Source organism: Elephantulus edwardii, unplaced genomic scaffold, assembly GCF_000299155.1.
Source record: "Elephantulus edwardii isolate Elephantulus edwardi_28Jun2011 unplaced genomic scaffold, EleEdw1.0 scaffold00167, whole genome shotgun sequence".
Classification (NCBI taxonomy): Eukaryota; Metazoa; Chordata; class Mammalia; order Macroscelidea; family Macroscelididae; genus Elephantulus; species Elephantulus edwardii.
This window is the reverse complement of record NW_006399917.1, coordinates 442,114-460,369: the sequence shown is the minus strand read 5'-3', so window position 1 is coordinate 460,369 and position 18,256 is coordinate 442,114. Positions and strand designations below refer to the sequence as shown.

At 34.8% G+C, this 18,256-nt stretch overlaps 1 protein-coding gene across 3 annotated transcripts in view; it reads left to right on the top strand.

Moving 5' to 3' along the window:
• The window catches only part of LOC102868295 (ubiquitin-conjugating enzyme E2 K-like), an 80,042-nt gene extending 63,861 nt beyond the window's left edge, over positions 1–16,181 (top strand). For 2 of the 3 annotated variants that reach the window (XM_006895398.1, XM_006895400.1), the window contains 4 exons: positions 3,673–3,755; positions 11,001–11,100; positions 15,660–15,788; positions 16,107–16,181. In XM_006895398.1, the coding sequence (XP_006895460.1) occupies positions 3,673–3,755; positions 11,001–11,100; positions 15,660–15,788; positions 16,107–16,181 (387 nt within the window). The remainder of the gene's footprint in view (positions 1–3,672; positions 3,756–11,000; positions 11,101–15,659; positions 15,789–16,106) is intronic. The other variant, XM_006895399.1, reaches the window with a different exon arrangement.
• The last annotated feature ends 2,075 nt before the right edge of the window (positions 16,182–18,256 follow it).

Genomic DNA, 18,256 nt, shown 5'->3' with positions numbered 1-18,256 from the left:
GTGTTTCTTTTACTTTTGAAAGAGAGGAGCGAACTAGAGGGGGGTGGGGGGGCGGGCTGGGCGGGGAGAAAAGTGCAGCAATGAATGAATGGAAACAAAATCTCTGTAAATGCTTATTAAAATTATTTTTTTAAAAAAAGAAAAAGAAAGTGCTTAAAGAAGTGTGATCAGTATTTTAACATAGGAAAGTACAAGATCTTGAGCGAAACTGGTCAAGAAGTGATCTGGAAAATATAACCTGATGGATTAAATAGAAGAGAGTATAGAGATATTTTAGTGATGGGACAGACATATGCCAAGAGCACTCACTCTTCCAACACACCACCTTTCAAAAGAAGATATTTTTAAATTTGACTCTTTGAACAAGAGTCCTTTGTAGGCTGGAAGTAGAGATTAAGATTTTGAGAGTTCATTTAGGGCCAGGTTAAAACTATAGGCTTTACAGACTGAAGAGGTTTTTTTTAAAAACAAAACAAAAAACTTTAAGCAGCGCATTGATACAAAACAGATTTGTTTTAACAGATAATGTTTGTTTCAGTGTAGAGAATAGATTGTTGTTGTTGTGTGCCATTGAATCAGAAGTGAGCTATAGCTGCCCCCCTGGTGAGTTTTCAGAATCAGTTAATTTACTTGGGATGAGATTGCCCATCCTTCTCCCACAGAGCAAGTGGCAGATTCGAACCACATGTCTTTGAGATTGTGGTTCAGTTTCTTACCACTCAGAAAGCACCCCTCCCCAGAGAATAGCATTAGAAGGAGCCAAGTTGAAGGCAGTGAAGTCTGCAGTAGCTTAGGTAAATAGTGATAATTATTTTAGTCTTTCATAATCAGTGGGACATATATGGTTCACTTGTATTTTTCGTGTACCTTGGGATGATGAGATTCACAGTATGTGCTAGTGTGTATCATCATCTTGTTGTTAATTGCCGTCAAATCGAGCACAACTCATAGTGACCCTATGAACAAAAGACCTGAAGCCTTTCTATAACTGTTGTTGTTTCTCAAAGTTCATACAGTTTCCAGATGCATGTTGTTTAGCAAGTGGATGCCACTCCAGGTTCCAGAGTGTATATAAGGTCATGCATTACTGAAGAAATGTTTGATGGTGCCAGATACAGTGTTTCAAGAATATTGAATAGAGATATGTGTAGAGCTTTTGTCTTTTGTTTTTGTACAGTGAGATGAGTCACGGTAATTAGGTGTTCAATTTCTTTTGTATTATTTAGAATTTGGTTTTTTGATAGTGATGTAATTTGCAAGAAAACAACTTATTTTCAGAAATGGTAGCTCAGATTATATATAAGCTTTCAATGAAGAGACCGAGACTGTGAGAGGTAGACACATGTTGTTAGGTGCTATTGTGTCCTATGTCTTACAGAGACTGTGTGAACAACAGATTAAAATCTTGCCCTCGCCTGTGTTATCCTATGGTCTCCACCATGCTCTAATCCTTCGTTGAGGTCACTCTGCCCTTCTAGCTTATTGAGGGCTGTCTTCTTTTGTGCTGACCTTCTGCTTTTGCTAGGATCGCGCCTAATTGACAGTATGCCCAGGGTAGGGAAAGATGAAGTTTTACCCTCCTTGCCTTTGGTGCACAACCTCGTTGCACTCCCTCCATGAGAGATTTGTTTGTGTTTTGGTAAGTCCATAGTGTGTATATTAAGTATTCTTGACTAACATAACTCAGAGGCTTTGATCTTCCTTATTCATTGCCCAATTTTCACAAGCATAGGATAATTGAAAAATCTATGGTCTTTAAACTGACATTCTTGCTCTTTAGCACTTAAGGAGGTTCTTGACAGCACGTTTTCCCAATTTAACATACCTTTTAATTTCTTAACTATTACTGCTATGGGTATTGATTATTAATCCAGGTAAAATGAACTCATTGACAACTTCAGTTTTTTTTCTCCATTTGTCATGTGTATTGCCTTTTGGTCCAGTTATGCAGATTTTTATGTAATTCATATTCAAGACTAGTCTTTGCTCCTCTTCAGTAAGTACTGTAAGATTTCTTCACTTTTTGCAAGCATAGCTGTGTCGTTTCCATAATGCAGGTTGTTGTTGATTCCTCCAATCCTTATGGCACATTCAACTTCATATAGTCCAACTTCTTAAATTTTTTATTCCATACATAGGTTGAATAAGTCTGGAGAATGCTACAATCATGACACCTTTCCTGACTTTAAACCATACAGTGCTCTTTTGTTCTGTTTGAGTATTTAAAATGAGCCCCCTTAACTCTTCTGACATTCCCCTTTCATCCATCTCAAGGTTAACCCTAATTTCATGTGATTCACACAGTCAGAAAAACACAAGTAAACACCTTTCTGGCATCCAAAGGAGACAGATAATGTATACAAATCAAAGCTAAGAGACAAGTTGAATCTGTCTCCTTGGCTTCTTTCCAGGAGCAGCTTACAATTTGAAGCATATACTGAAGAATTAAATTTGTAGAGTACTAAAGTACTGTGTATTTGTAAAGTATTAAGTATTAATAAATTAGTAGTCATTATTGACTTTACCAGATAAATTACTAGCAGCAGTAATAGTAATATAAAAACCACTGGTGGCCTAGAGTGTAGGGACTCAACACTGCCAACGCCAAAGCTAGACCTCTCAGGTGATTCAAATCCACCAGTGAGTGACTCATTGGTAGAAAGGTCTTCTCTCGTGTCATTTATAGCCTCAGAAATTCAGTGGAGGGTCAGCCAGATACCTATGAGTCTGCAAATCATTTTCAATTTAGTGGTTTCTCCTTTTTGATGTGGAGGTGTATATAGTGAAGTAATTAGACTGAGATTTAGAATTGTCATATGAGTTTGCAATTTACGTTACTACTGTTTAATAAGTTTCTTAAGGAATCTCTTATAAACCACCTATTTGGTTGCTAACCAGAATCTACCTAGAAACACCTCATGGTCTTTTTTAAAAAAATCATTCCTTGAAAACCCTGTGAAACCACAATTCTTTCTACTCTGATTTGACATGGGAAAGGATCGACCAGATGACAATTGATTGACATTTTTAAGAACTCTGTTCCTCCATGTCTTCTCAGTGGCTAATACATGAACATTTGTTAACCTTCTTCCTAATAATTATAAAACATCATGAAGTCTTTATTATGTGACTAAGTGTATTAATAATCTGTATTTAGATAGAGACTTATTAAGCAATAGCAGAAATGCAAGCTTTACATTTTCAAATATTTGTTGAGGTATTAAAAATATTTTTGAGAACTACAACTATTTAGTATCTTACTACTTATGCCTTCAGATACTGATTTTACTTTTATTTCCTTTTCTTTAAAACTATCTTACACTCCCAATTTATACTAAGAAAGGTGCCATTTACCTTTCTTGTTTTTAAAAAACCCCACAAACTATTTTGTATTTCTCCTGGCATCTGGTATCGTTGCCAAGTGCCATCGAGTCAACTAATATTAGCAACCCTATGAACAACACATTGAAACTTTCTCCTATATTGCTAGGTAAATTGTAGTTTTTTATTTCTTGTAATTGTTGCTTTTTCATGCCTTTCTTCTATATGCTTCTCTTCATTTGGGAAAATTATATATTATAAGGATAAATTGTATGCATTTGATTGTTAATTTTACTTCTGCCATATATGATTTTATTTTTCACTTAAAAACTTGTGCACTTTATATTCTAGGTCCGGTTTATCACTAAAATATGGCATCCTAATATTAGTTCCGTCACAGGGGCTATTTGTTTGGATATTCTGAAAGATCAATGGTAAGAGATTTTAAATTTACCATCTCTTTCACATGAGCACTTGAGACTGTGTTTAGAGTGTTAAATGTAGAATTACTTTAAAACATAAGCATGTATTCAACTCCTACAAAATAATTTAAAGCATTATGAAGTTTTGTGACTGAATGTTGTGATTAATATGTTAATTTGTATTTAAATACAAATTTAATGTTTAATGCTGTTGATGAAGCCCCATTACTTCTTGCTTAGATGATTGTAATAATATGTCTCCCTGCTTTTGATGAGATTCCCCACATAAACAATCCTCAGGAATGAGAGAAATACTTCCTCTTCTTTTAAAACAGATGAACTTCCCAAACTGAAACTTTACAATGTTTTCCCCCATTTTGCTCTGTTAAAGCATCCATATTACTTCTGATTAGCTCCCTGTATGTAACTAGTTGAAAGATTGACGTTTAAATGTGGAAAGAGAACTTGATTTTTTTTTTTAGCAAAACATTTTTATCAGTTGCTACATTTTCTAAGACTAAAGTGAAATAATTGAGTTTATTTGGTTTCTCAGTCTATACAAATGAAATAGATATGAAAGGGAAACATCACATAAAATAGATAATATCAGACATACATGAGTCATTCTCCCAATTTTGTTGATGTATAATTAATATTTACTGGATATCCAAGTTTAAATGTGAATGTTCGGGCTTTAGAATTAGAACTTGGTAGAGAAAAAGTGCAGGATAGTAATTTTAAAACACATACTGGATAAACATTAACTTTTTGATAAGGATGATGATGGTGATGGAGGACATCTATTTAAAAAACCTGTGGCTTACTGATACAGTTTTGCACTGCCCTTCCAAATGCACACAGTTTGGATCCTCCAGCTGCTCTGTAGGAGAGAGATGGACATTCTCTTCCTGTGTGCTTTCTTTCCTATGTCATTCTCTTGGTATTTGTCTCTCACACTTCCCATCTATAGGATTGACTTCTAGCAATCCTCTATTGGGTTTCTGAGGTTAAAGGAGAGGACACTTTAATCTTTATCCAGTAGACCTACTGGTGTATTGGAAATGCTAAAGAAATGCCTTTGAGTATTGTAACCTATATAGACTACGCCACCGTGTGCTTAATATAGCATTTATTTCTTAACTCCCCCATTACCCTGTGTAGAAACTGTTCTCGATAATGTTTTTCCATTAACTCATTATAACTAAACATCTATTTTTAAAATGAGTGTATAAGAATTGTATGAAGTAAGGCTGTACTTCCAAAAGATACAAATAAGCCCTTTGCTAAGAATTTCTAGATGGTCAGTAAGTTTTGCTTAGCATCATTACTCATGGAAGAAAATGGAAGTTAAAATCAGAATTCTAATGTGTAGTATAGAAAGCACATGCAACATCCTTGGTGGCAGAGTGAGTAAATATGAAGCTGCTAACTTAATGGTTCATGGTTCAGATCCATCTTCTGATTCTTTTTAAGAGGATGCCCTGGCAATTTGCTTATGTAAGGTTATAGACAAGAAACCCCTTTGGAACAGTTTATCTCTTGTCATGTAGGTTATTGAGTCAGAATCAAGAGCACCCAACAACACACTTATGGTTGGTTGTCTACATTGTAGGAATGTAGTTTAACCTGTTAACACACTGGTAGTGTCTTATTAAAGCAGTGTCATCTTATATAAACATATATATACTTACAGTCTAGCACGTCCAGACTTAGATTTGTTATCTTAAAAGAAATAGTGCCTGTGTCCATCAAAAAAGTTGTTACAAGAAAGTTCATAGCACCTTTATTCACAGTAGCCTTCAATTGAAAATAAACCAAATGACTATCAACGAGAAAATGTATATTTAGTAGTCTCTGTCATGCATTAGAACACTTCATAGCAGTATTATGTTTGTGTATTTTTGAGGTTTCAGTTTTGTGGTTTGTTTGGTTTTATTTTCTTTTAAAAGAGAAAGACTTTATTGTTGATAGAACAGGAAGTTATGGTTGCATATTGATCTGCTAACTGAAAGGTTGACTGCTTCAGCCTGCCAGCTGCTATATAGGAGAAACAGATGATACAGGGTGGTCTTCACCGATAAAAATTTACAACCTTGGGAAAAGTGTTGGAGGGCCACTGTAAGTTAGAGTTGACCCTGTAGCAGTGGATTGGGGGTTGTGGTTTTTCAAAATTGATACAATGTGGATGGTTCTTACGACATTATGAGCGATAAAGGCCAAAATCATAAAAGGACTATATAATGCTGTTTTTATTAATTTTAAGAACAGCCAAAATTAATAAATTGTTATTTGATCCATGTAATGATTAACTGTGTTCTGTTTAAGGTAATGAAGTTGCATCCTATATATAACAAAATCTAATGATGTCCTGTGCTATGCAGATTATACTAAAAAACCAGATGTATACCTATGTAAAAATGGATTATCTGCTTTGGCAGTTTACTCTGTTATACTTCAGTAAAACAGTATATAGTTAAAAAGTTGCCATTCTCTTTGAAAAACATCTGTTCTCTTGAATAAATGTGGATTATTCATTGATGCTTTTAAAAAGTCTTCAGCAAAGTTGTAAACAGTAGCCTTATTGAGTTCCTTTGAGTGAATAATTATCCAAATTACCTATACTTACGGATTTGAAATATGAGGTACTCATTAACATGATTCACTGATTAATAAAAATAACTGAAATATTTTGAAACTTCATACTGTTTGCCTGTTAAGATTTTTTAATAGTAGAGTTAAGCTATATTTATGTGCTTAAATCTAAAAATCTCAATGCAATATTAATTTTGCTTGTACTTTGTGAAAAGAATAAGTAAAAATGGAGATTCTGTTCTCAGTTGTATAGTTCTTCACTTTACAAAATTTGCATATTAAAATTAGTGTTATTGTTGTAATGTAGAGCATTCAGAAAATACACTCACTTAATCTTATTGTCAAAGAAGTAATTTATGCAGTCCTATTGGTAGTATTTTGTTGTTGCTTTAACTATTTTAGCAACCTGTTGCTAAAACAGTGTTTTTTTTGTTTTCCTTTTGCGTCCATCCTTTTGTTTTCTTTTGTGTCCATCTTTATGAAATACCATATTTTTTCTTTCAGATATTCAATAATGATATGTTGTTGTTATGTGCCATTGAGTTTTCTGCAACTCATAGGGACCCTATGTTTAACAGCTCAGAAGCCTGTACTGTCCTGAGCCATTCTCACTGACTCTGACACACCTACTACCTATATTACCCCACTTATTGTATCATTCCATTATCTGGAGTCTTCCTCTCTGACACTGTCCCTCCACCCTTCCGAGCATGATGTCCTTCTCTAAGGACCAGTCCCTCCTGTTCCCTCCTGTCCACGTGCCCAAAGTATGTGAGACGGAGCTTCAGAATCCTAGGCTCCAAGAAGAAACTTAGTTTCACCCTCTCCGAGACAGATCTATTTTCTTGACAGTCCATGGTATGTTCAAGACCCTTCTCCAACACCACAACTCAAAGGCATCAATTCTTCTTCTGTCATTGTTAATCATTGCCCAGCTCTTTGATACATAGCAGGTAGATAGGTCTCCCAAAATAATTTTGTTTTGAAAAATTCAAACCTTCAAAAACTTAGAGCAGACTTTTGCTTTCTGAAGTTGCTTTGAATTGAAACTGTAGTTGTAGCATCATCTTTTTTTTTTTCCCTTATGTTTTGAGGGCACGACTGTCCTTTCACTGACTCATTAACTTCAGGTCTATAGTTTCTGTTTCTTAAAATGACTGTTCCAGGAGGTCGGTAGTAGTTTTGAGTGACTTCCCAATAGAAAGACACTGCAACAATGAGAGAAAGAAAGTATAAGAATTTATATGAATACAGGGATGGGAAGGGAGGGAGAGGGGTGTAAAAATTAATAAATAAGTTAGGTGAAGGGAAAGGCAGTTTAAATTTAGGAGTTGATTGTTGTGTGCTGTTGAGTCATAACTAACCCATGGCTGACCCTCCAGTGGGTTTTCAGAGACAGTAAATAGTATAAGAGGAGATTGCCTGTTCTTCTCCCACAGTGCAGCTAATGGATTCAAACCATGTGCCTTTGGGATTGCAGTTCAGCTACTTAGCACTAAGCCACTAAAAACATTAACTGATATAATGTGCAATATTTGTAGGCACATGAAAAATAAAATATGGGAGTGCAGGAAATTGATGAGTAAAATTTGAGTGATTTCCCCTCAAAGAAAAATTAAGAGACTCACGCAGCAGACTAGATTAGGCTACCAGTGAACATTTAAGTGAGGGGAGGATAAGACACCAAGAGAGTCAAGAAAGGATCTTTGCCAAGGGTTGTGGACAAGAACATGGTCCTGTTGATGTCCTGAAATGAGACTATTAGCTTGCTGAAGCATGAGACCATACATTTTACATTTATTCTTTTTAGTTATTTAATTTTTTAAAAAATTCTGACTCCCTAAGGAGTGAACTGCTTTACATAAGAAAGATTGGCAGTCTAAGTTCTTGCTAATCGTTTTATAAAATCTAGATGCTTTATTTTCTATACTTTGTACGTTCATATTGTGTTTTTATTTTTAAATACTTATTTCTATTTGTCAGTTCCAAGAAATGGGTAATTTTTCTATGCATAAGGATAAACTCCTTTGAGTGAAGATATTTTATATTGAGAAAAATGTCTTTGAAGGAAATAATTATATTAATAATTATATAGCTTTAGATTACATTTAAAGGGATGGCATGGGTTTTGAAACAAGAATGTTTCAGGTAAATCATTTGGTTTGTCCTCCATTTTTGGGGTGAATTTTAAAGTCATTGTTTTGCTAATACATCTATTCAGTTTTTGGACATGTGCCTTTAAACATCTTTATAATTAAACATAAAATCAAGTTATGGTAGTATTTTAATTAAGGAGACATTTTACTGTTTTTCTGTAATGATGACAGAAATGTATATTGACCTTTTTTTTGTTAAGTTCTGTTTAAAAGAAGATTGTCCATACTAAAAATATTACCTTCTGATAGAAAAATACATTTGTAACCTCTTAGGGAAATTTAGGACTTAGATCTAGAAAAACATTTTCTACTTAACCTTATTTCAGATTAGAAATTTGCATTGTATCGAGCTGTTTTAAGAACTTAAGATTCTTTTCTCTTTTAAATAAATGCTAAGACAGCATTTTACATAATTTTTATGCTTTATAAATAATTGTTTTCCTATTTCTGTAGTTCTGATGAGATAAACACAAGAATTAGGTCTATATTCTGATAGCATTTTAGATAATCAGTTTAACATTTTCTCAATATGTAAAATACAGAGGTACTATGGGTTTGTTGTCTGAACCAATCCATAGCTGACCTTCCCATGGGTTTTCAGAGGCAGTTAATTGCTCAGGAAGAGATTGCCCATCCTTTTCCCAAAAATGAGCTGGTGGCCTTGAACTGTGTGAATTTGGGATTGCAGTGCAGCTTCTTTCTAGGCCACCAAAGCTTGCTGCTATGGAGTAATGGTTTAATTGGCTGGTTTAGAACAACCTTTCTGAGTTGACTTAAGCTACAGTGGTCTGAAATGGATATTCTGCAAGTAATAGTGTCACAATCACTTGGGAAAATGTGTTAAAACAGCTCTCTACATTCATCTTTTCTTATTCTATAAGCTGGAGTTGTGCTAGGAATTTGCATCATTACCAGGTGGTGTTGAACTGGCACTTGGAGTACCGTATTGTAAGATCCTTTGCCATAAGACTCTCTTATAGACAATAAATGAACATTTCTCCTACCATCTAAAAAAACTCAACAAAACCCCAGATGCCATCAAGTCAACTTAAAACAGTCCCACAGTAGAGCCTGATATTTTTCTGACCAACTTTCGGTAATGCTTCTGAGTGAGTTTCAACCTCTAGCCTTTTGTGTAGAAGTTGTGTTTATTAATCACATTAACCATTGTGACACCTGGGAATTCCCACAGCTGTTGCAGTGGGACTGGAGGATCAGCTGTCAGTTCAACTCTAAGGCAATGAGTTTGAGACAAATTAAATGTGGTTTTACATCTCTATATGAATAATATGGCAAGATTCTTATAATTGGACATATTTTTAAAAATTTTCATTTTAAATTGTATTTCAGTAAGTACTTACTGAAATAAAGTTTGAAAGGAAAATATTTTTTAATATGACCTAGTTATAAGAATTTTTAAAGTCCACAAGACCTCATGGATGGCTTTTGTATTTATAAGTGGGTTGTTAGTTGTTAACGTTATTTCGGAGGAACAGTCTTCTAAGGGGTGTAGCACTTTTCTGGCAGTTTGCTGCACTGAGGTCACCTGGGGTTGCTGTGATGCCAAACATTGTGCCATTGGGTGTCAAATACCATAACGGTCACCCATGGTAGAGAGTGTTTGGTTGAGCTCCTAGTTTAAGAAGGTTGAGAAGCAGGTGTGACATCCACTTCCTAAACAACATGTCTCTGACAACTTGTATGACCTTTGGGAAACAATGTTAATAGTAAGACTTTCAGGTCTTTTGTTCATAGGGTCGAGCTGTGAGTGGTGTTCTGCTCGGTCGCAGTCAACAACTACCACCACCACTCTTGATAAACTAGTATGTCTGGTCTGTAAGTCTGATGAATCCAGTTTTCAATAAGTCTGGTTAGATTGATTTGTGTGGTGAAAATGAGCACACTTAATGTGTCTGCAAAACACACAAAATGTGTTTTTAATATTTCAGTACTGCTTGTTTATAAATATTTGAGTTTGTTGTAGAACAGATTTTTATTTTTTTTTAAGAATTGCTGAGTTGGTAGATTCTAATTTTCTAGATTAATGTTTGCTGCATACCTACATTTAGAAGCATGAGTTCTAAATATGTTGAAAGTGGAATGCTTACTCTGTTCAGAAGGTTATGGAATGATTTGAGACTTTATTGAAAATAACATTTACACATCTTCACATATTTTAAATGAATGTGTTTCACAGACTTGATATTAATGGGTTATATTAACATCATGCCTGCAGAAGAATGGTATTGGCAACAGTACCAAAAAAAGCAAGACTTGTGGGATGGTTTAATTTGTCTTATAAAACATTAGGGCTCATTGTGAAGTGGTGAAGAAATAAACCTAACTCATTAAGGAGACTATATGATGAAGATAAAATGTAAATTACTTTTTGTTCCACCAAGATTTTTGTTGTGTTTCTGTCTTTAGTATTCAGAAAACCTTCACTTCACTGTTGCCATGTAGAGCTGTTTACTTAACATGAATATTTTTTTTCTGTTTTGAATCATAGGGCAGCAGCAATGACTCTTCGTACGGTATTACTGTCGTTGCAAGCACTATTGGCAGCTGCAGAACCAGATGATCCACAAGATGCAGTAGTAGCAAATCAGGTAAGATGACTTATTTTGAAAATACTTATTTATACTCACCTTAATCTTTGCAGTGTGTTTCCATTGTTAACACATAACCGTACTTTATTGAAATAAAATCTGGAAATGGTTTCCCTTTCTTATATATGTTGCTGTCTGCCATCAAATTGGAGTTTACCCATAGCTGACCCTCCAGCAATTTTTCAGAGGCAGTTAATTTCACAGGAGATTTCCCATCCTTCTCCCTCATAGCTGGTTGGTGACCCTGAACTGCATGCCTTTGGGATTGCAGCACAGCTTCTTTCCGCTAGGCCACTAGTGCTGCTTTTCTTATATATAGCAAGATATTTTGTCAGATGTTATAATCAAAGCTTCTCTTTTCAGCTATTTTGTTTAAAATGGCTCTCTCTAGTGATCTAGTCCATAAGTAGTTGTGCTGCTATCCCAAAGGGCACATCTCTGATGGTTTGAACTAACCAGCAGCTTTGCAGAGGGACGATGAGATGGTCTCCTCTGGTTTGATTTACTGCTTTAGGAACAATGGAGAATTCATTAAATTAGTTTGTCATGGAAATGAGTTGTTTAATTGGGGTGTAAAGTATGTAACTCTGTAACAGGAAGTGGAAAGAATTGTGCTTAATTTATATACACCTCTGTGATTACATATCCTCTGTGATATTTCTGATGACCTTATAGTGTGGCGCTTAAATTTCAGTTCTGATCTCACCTGATCTCTAAGCCAAGGGTAGGGAATCTGGTGATGAACTGATTATGATTAAGCACTTGGCTGCTGGTAACCAAAAGGGCGACTGTCTTAACCTACTAGCTTTTTCACAAGAGGAAGTTATAGCAGTTGGCTTTCATACAGGTGAGGACCTTGAAAACTTTGTGGAGCATTTCTCTTATGTCTTATGGGTTGGAATCAGTTCAGTGCCAGTAGATTTTGTTTTATGTAGCAAGAAACAGCAAATTAGGCCCATGTACCCATGTGTATGAGTAATGCTTTATTGAGAATGTAGCTACACATTTGTTTTGTTTTCCAGATAGAGTGGCACAGTTGAGTAGAAACAGAAACAGTCTGGCCTACAAGTCTGAAATACTTGTTTGGCAGCACTTTAAAAATATTTTATCTGTTCTTTTTAATTTCAGCACTGTAAGATGTGAGGATTTGCTGAGCATCCTTTTCTTCCCTCCAGAAATCCCCCCTTGACTTCTCAGTTTATCTTGTTCCTCCTAGAATTTCTCAATTTTTATCCTGCATTTTAAATGTCCTTCCTTGGTTTTGACGTGCTTCCTTTTACTTTGCACTTTATACTCTCATTTGGATGAGCAGATGCACACTGAACCTGTAACACTGACATTGATATTCACACTGATACTGTTCAGATATTGACCTCTCTCCTAAACACAAGAATCTATTTGCAGCTGAAGGGCCTGTCAGAGTGCTCTAGGATGTCTGAGCACACCTTGCAAAATCTTCAGTCCTGCAAACCTATCTAGCTAACTACTCAGATCACAAACTCTGGAGGCCTAGTGGGCAAAGACTTGCACTAGCAACCCAACAGCAAGGTAGTTCAGAATTTTCAGCCACATCACTTGAGATAGATACACATCTCCTATTGTGCAATTGACAGTCTCTGAAAACTTGCTGGAGGGTCAGCGATTGTTTGGTTCTGTCTAGAAGGCAATGCAGATGACATCTTAAGCAAGCATTCATCCCTTTGTCTCTTTTTCCCTTGTTTCTTCTATTTTTATGTTATTTTCCTGATTACAAGGTGCTCCTTAAAGGCAAGGATGGTGTAACAACTTCTCACATACATTGAGCATGTTATAAAGACGAATCAATCCTTGGAAAAGGACATGATAGTAGAAAAAGTAAAGCGTCAGTGAAAGTGAAGACAGCCTGCAAAGGGATGGATTAACATACTGACTATAATATTAGGCTTGAATGTGACAGAGATTGTGAGAATGGTGCGGGATAGAGCAAGGTTCATACCTGTTCATGGAATGGTTGAGTTGTAGTCTCCACTACCTTAGTTGATGTGCCTGGCATTTCTCATTTCAACTGCTCTGCCCCCTTTAGTGTCTTCCTTCTATCCTCTGCTCCTGCAGTGATTGTTAATTTACATAAAATTATAAATTTTCTTTTACTACATTTTAATTTCGTTAGGAAACTCTGGTGGCCTGGTCTATAGAGAATTGGGCTGCCAACCCAAAGGTCACAGTGGTCTGGTGGTTTAAATCCACCGATGACTCCAAGGGAGATAGATGGGCAGTCTTTTCCTGTGCAATACACAGCCTAGGAAACCCAGTGGAGGGTCGGCTGTGAGCCACTTGCTACTCAAAGCAACGAGTTTGAGGATTTTAGGTATAGCTTTATTATTACCAACTTGAGATCAAATCTTTAGTTTAAAGAGTTCATACGTGGATTTTAAAGAGTTCATATGTGGGTTTAAACTTACATATAAACCTATCTTCATCTCCAAAATGGTTTTTCAAAGGATAATTTATTGTATTTAAAGTAAATATACAGCAGATTAAGTTCCCATTTAATAATTTCCATAAAAATAATTTGGTAAAATTGGTTCCTTTTTAAATAATGTGCCATCATTGTACACATTGTTTTGATTGTACCATTTTCATTACTCCCAGTTTTTCTACCTCCTCTTAATTTCATGCCTTTGATGTAATTATTAATCTTTTTGTCTAATGTAGGGTTTGTTTGTTTTAAGTAATTTTTTGCATTTTTGCTGAAAGTTTACACATAACTTTTTTTTTTTCACTTTAATATTTTTTAATGGGATTTTAGTGTACGTTTACAGAAAGGATAGGTTATCACTCAGTCATTGATACACTTTATCCCCCTCCTTTCCCTTTCCTAATTCACTTTGTAAAGCATGTCTTGTTTCAGAATGGCAATTGTCATAAAATGTCTAATCATCCTTTATTTCAGGTATTCAGTATTTCCTTTCTGAGTCTGGGAAACATTATAAATACCTCAATTGTGCAGTACCTTTAAACCACTTTTTATATAAATTGTGGCCGTTGGTTATAATTTTTATAATATATCAGCATTCTTATTTCCATTCTGTTTTTCACCATCCTTTCCTTTCTTGTATGCAACCTGATTGTACTTCCTCTAAGGCCATTTCGTAGGCCTGACCTTTTACAACAATTTTCATTTTGTTCTACACTTTTCTGCTATTTAGTATCTTCTGTTGTGTCCTTTGACAGAAAGATAGGTAGTGTTAACTGGGCACCATATAGCTAGTTCTTCCAGTCTCAGATTAGAAAAGGTGAATTCTGTGGACTAGTATCCTGTTAATTAGTTTCTTTTTTTGAGCTTTGATTCCTTTTTGTCTTTTTCTCCCTATGTGTAGGTGTAAGTGACTATTTGCAAGCTGTTAAAAATCCATGTTGCTACTCATGAAACTAAGAGACTTTTCTAAATTGTTTAAACAGTTGACTCATTTGTCCTCCGAGACTAAGATTTATATAGATGGTTTTTAAAAGGAGCACATTTCTCCTGGATCATCCTCTTTTATGATCTATTATTTAGCTTACGGGATAATTTCAATTCAAAGTTTAAAAGGTAATCAAGGCAATAGTCTTAGGGGTGGTCTTTTTAGTTTCAGATGTCTGACAAATCTGAACATTTTTTAAATCTTGAGTTCTGGTCCACATTTCCCCCAGTTCTGGCCTTGATCAGACCTGTTTGTAGTGGTTACCCAGCACTATGTAGTTCTTCTAGTCTGAGTAGATGAAACTGTGATTCATGTTTTTCCATGATTACATTTGTTTCTGCTTATTTTTCCATCCAGTTTGCCATGGTTCATCTACGTCATAAATATTTTTGCATTATTTAAGATTTTAATTTCTGTTATCTCTTAGTGGGAGCTTCCATTTCCCTTGACAAGCTTTTCTCATTTTAGCGTATAACCTTACTATATGCTCTACTGTTACTTGTTGTATAGTGAATAAAATAATTATTTCCGGGTTATACTTTGCTTTATTAAGTAATGATGAGCCTTGACTGTTAGAGACTAAATTGGCATCTTTCCAAATTAGAAGAAATGCTTACCTTTTACGAAGTGATCTTATTCTTAGGAGTTGCCGTGGAATTGGATCTGACTCATGGAGGCTCCACATGTAAGACATATAAGCTAGGACTTTGCAGATGTAGTTTCCTTAAATTAGTGTCTAATAAAATATAACACAGCTCTAGCAAAATATTAATCTAGATGCTTTCTATGCAGTCTGAGCTGTGGTTACCTCAGATGTTGATTGTTTATATTTTGTAATGTTCACATAATTTCATTGTTTAATTGGTTAATGTTTGCAACTCCACAGTGTCTCCAAAGATCTTTAATAACCTTATATCAGTTAGTAATAGTTTCTTGCTAATGTGTTGAAACTGGGGTGTAGAGTTGACATATTTATCTTTTGTGTTCCTTCTGTTAATTTGTGAGTTAAAATTTTAGGTTCATGGGTTGGAGTTTAGGAGTTTAAATGTAAATTAGTCTAGGAAAAGAAGAGCATAACTATATTGTCATGTGAATCAATTTATTTCCCCTTTGTAGTACAAACAGAATCCTGAAATGTTCAAACAGACGGCTCGACTTTGGGCACATGTGTATGCTGGAGCACCAGTTTCTAGTCCAGAATACACCAAAAAAATAGAAAATCTATGTGCTATGGGCTTTGATAGGGTAAGTACTTAAGGTCATATTTATTTTTATATATTGCTTGATTAATTTTAAGTTGTTGCAGTAAAGCTTTGATGAAAAGTACTTCAGAGAATAAGATGTTTTCTAAATACAATTTTAATAAATAAAATTTTTGTTACTAAAATCCATGATTCTTGATAATTTTTTCCTTTTATTGATTTTCAGCATTCAATTTTCTTGAAGCATCTTTTTATGTAGTACAAATGCAGTGCAGCTTACAGAAAAGAAAATAAGTTCTCACTATGAATACAATGTTCTGAAAATGTTTGAGCTTTTATTTTTGTCCCTTTTTCTTTACAGAATGCAGTAATAGTGGCCTTGTCTTCAAAATCATGGGATGTAGAGACTGCAACAGAATTGCTTCTGAGTAACTGAGGCGTAGAATGAGAGCTGCTGAAATAGTCAAGCTTGCCCCTTCTTGAGGAGCATCAACATCTGTTATTTTTAGAATTCTGCATAGATTTCTTTTAAACTGGCATTCTTGCCTAATGATGTTATCTAGGCACCATTGGAGACTGAAAAAAAAAACAACAAAAACCAACAAAACAAGCCTGCTCTGTAAATAAAGCTAATTAAACGTCTGTGTAAATTTAAAAAGGGGAAATACTTTAATTTTTTTCTTACTTGATAGTGTAAAAATTCTTGAGCTAAGCAAAAACCATGGAAAAAACATGCTACTTTAGCGTTTAGCAATGTACCAAGACTACCAAGAGTTTGCTTCAGGATTTTGTTGAATAATTAAGATATATTTTGAGTGTATCAAGGCCATTCAAATTGTTGGTGTTGCATCACAGCTACCTTAACTGTTTAACATGGATCCTCTGTGCCTGTGAATTTACTTGCATGCTTGTACTTGACTTCTTAGGATGGGTAGCTGAAAAGACCACCATTTTAAGCATTTGAGAACTCTAAAATACGTGATTTACCCAAAATTGAAGATGGTGACCTTATTCAGAGCCTTTTTTGTCCTTGTCAGCTGACTGGGACACCATATCTATTTCTCCCTCAACCACACACAGCTAATAATCTGTATTTGGCGGGGAACTGTGCTGAGGGACCGTATCCCTTACTCCATTTTTAAGTCATAGGCTTGGAATGTTTAGTCACAGCTCTTGAAACACTCTTGAAGCTTTCCTGTATAAATGTGAAAATGGAGCTGCCAATTTTATTTCTCTTGCAAAAACGGTAAATACTTGATGTTGCAGTGTTCCCAGATTTAGTGAAAGAATCCAGTTTCCTTTTCCAGTGAATTCGACATCTTTCTATTTTGAAAACTAAGTAGATGACATTTTCTTTGAGAACTTGCAAGGATGCAGTTAACTGTTTGCAATAGTTTTGTTTTTAAAGCCTAATTTTGGGCTTTATAGAGATTGCTTTATTGGATACGTTAAAAATCACTCGTGCTTGCATTTTCCCCATATTGACACATAAAAGCTGTGTTGGTGTTTTACTGTACATACTTCAGATGCACATAGGAATAGAAGTGTGTTACAAATCTAGCTTTCTTTATGATGTTTCTGATAATAAGAGAATTGAAAACTTTACCTTCTCTTGTACATAGTCAGACTTTCTACTCATATTAAAGTTACATTTCATTCTAAGTTCAGAAGTTTGAAAATTATTAGTTGGACAAGTTCAGACACTAATATGACCATTTCATGAAGGTTGGAGTGACTTAGCAGGCAGTTCTTTATAAATTTTCAGGACCAATGCAAAAAAACAACAAAATTGTAATGGATTCAGACTGAATTAATGTAAGGCTGTATATAGAGAGACTCATTAGAAGTTTGTTTTCTTAAAAGTGTTATTTATCCTAAATTATAATGGTTAAAGTGTTTGGAAAGTAATTTTTTGGAACCATAAATCAGCATAACTTCATTTGACTTCTCAATCTTAATTCTAGAAGCAATAAAACATTAAATATAATGTTAAAAATGTAAAGGTTCTTCCAAAAATTTGTAAGGCTTTCCTAATCAGTAAACTCTTAGAATTGGTATTATTGCATAAGAAACACAAGTTGCTAAGTTTTTTTCCCCCGTATGTTCACAAGTATAAATTTTTTTAAACAATCATCTCCTGTTATTGTTGTAGTTTAGTTATTTTCTAAAGATGCCAAAGGAAACAAGATTTTTTTTTTTTAATTTATTTTAAGCAGCTAAAACCTTATACATTATATTTTTAATTTAGGTAGGAATGTGTGAAAATATGAACCGTTTTGCTCTGTTGGTCAGTCCGAATTTTTTTAGTTGAGGGTGTGGCTTGATCCATGTAATTGGATTTTTAAAATACTGAATATGTCTACATAGTTTACTACTTGCCTATATTATCAGGGTCTATTTAATTGTTCTGTGATTAGACAAAGGAAAGAAAAAATTCTTACATTCTTTTGGAGGCAGCTGTATCTTGCCTTTGATTTTTATACTTATTAATCCTCAAGGGTACATGCTCAC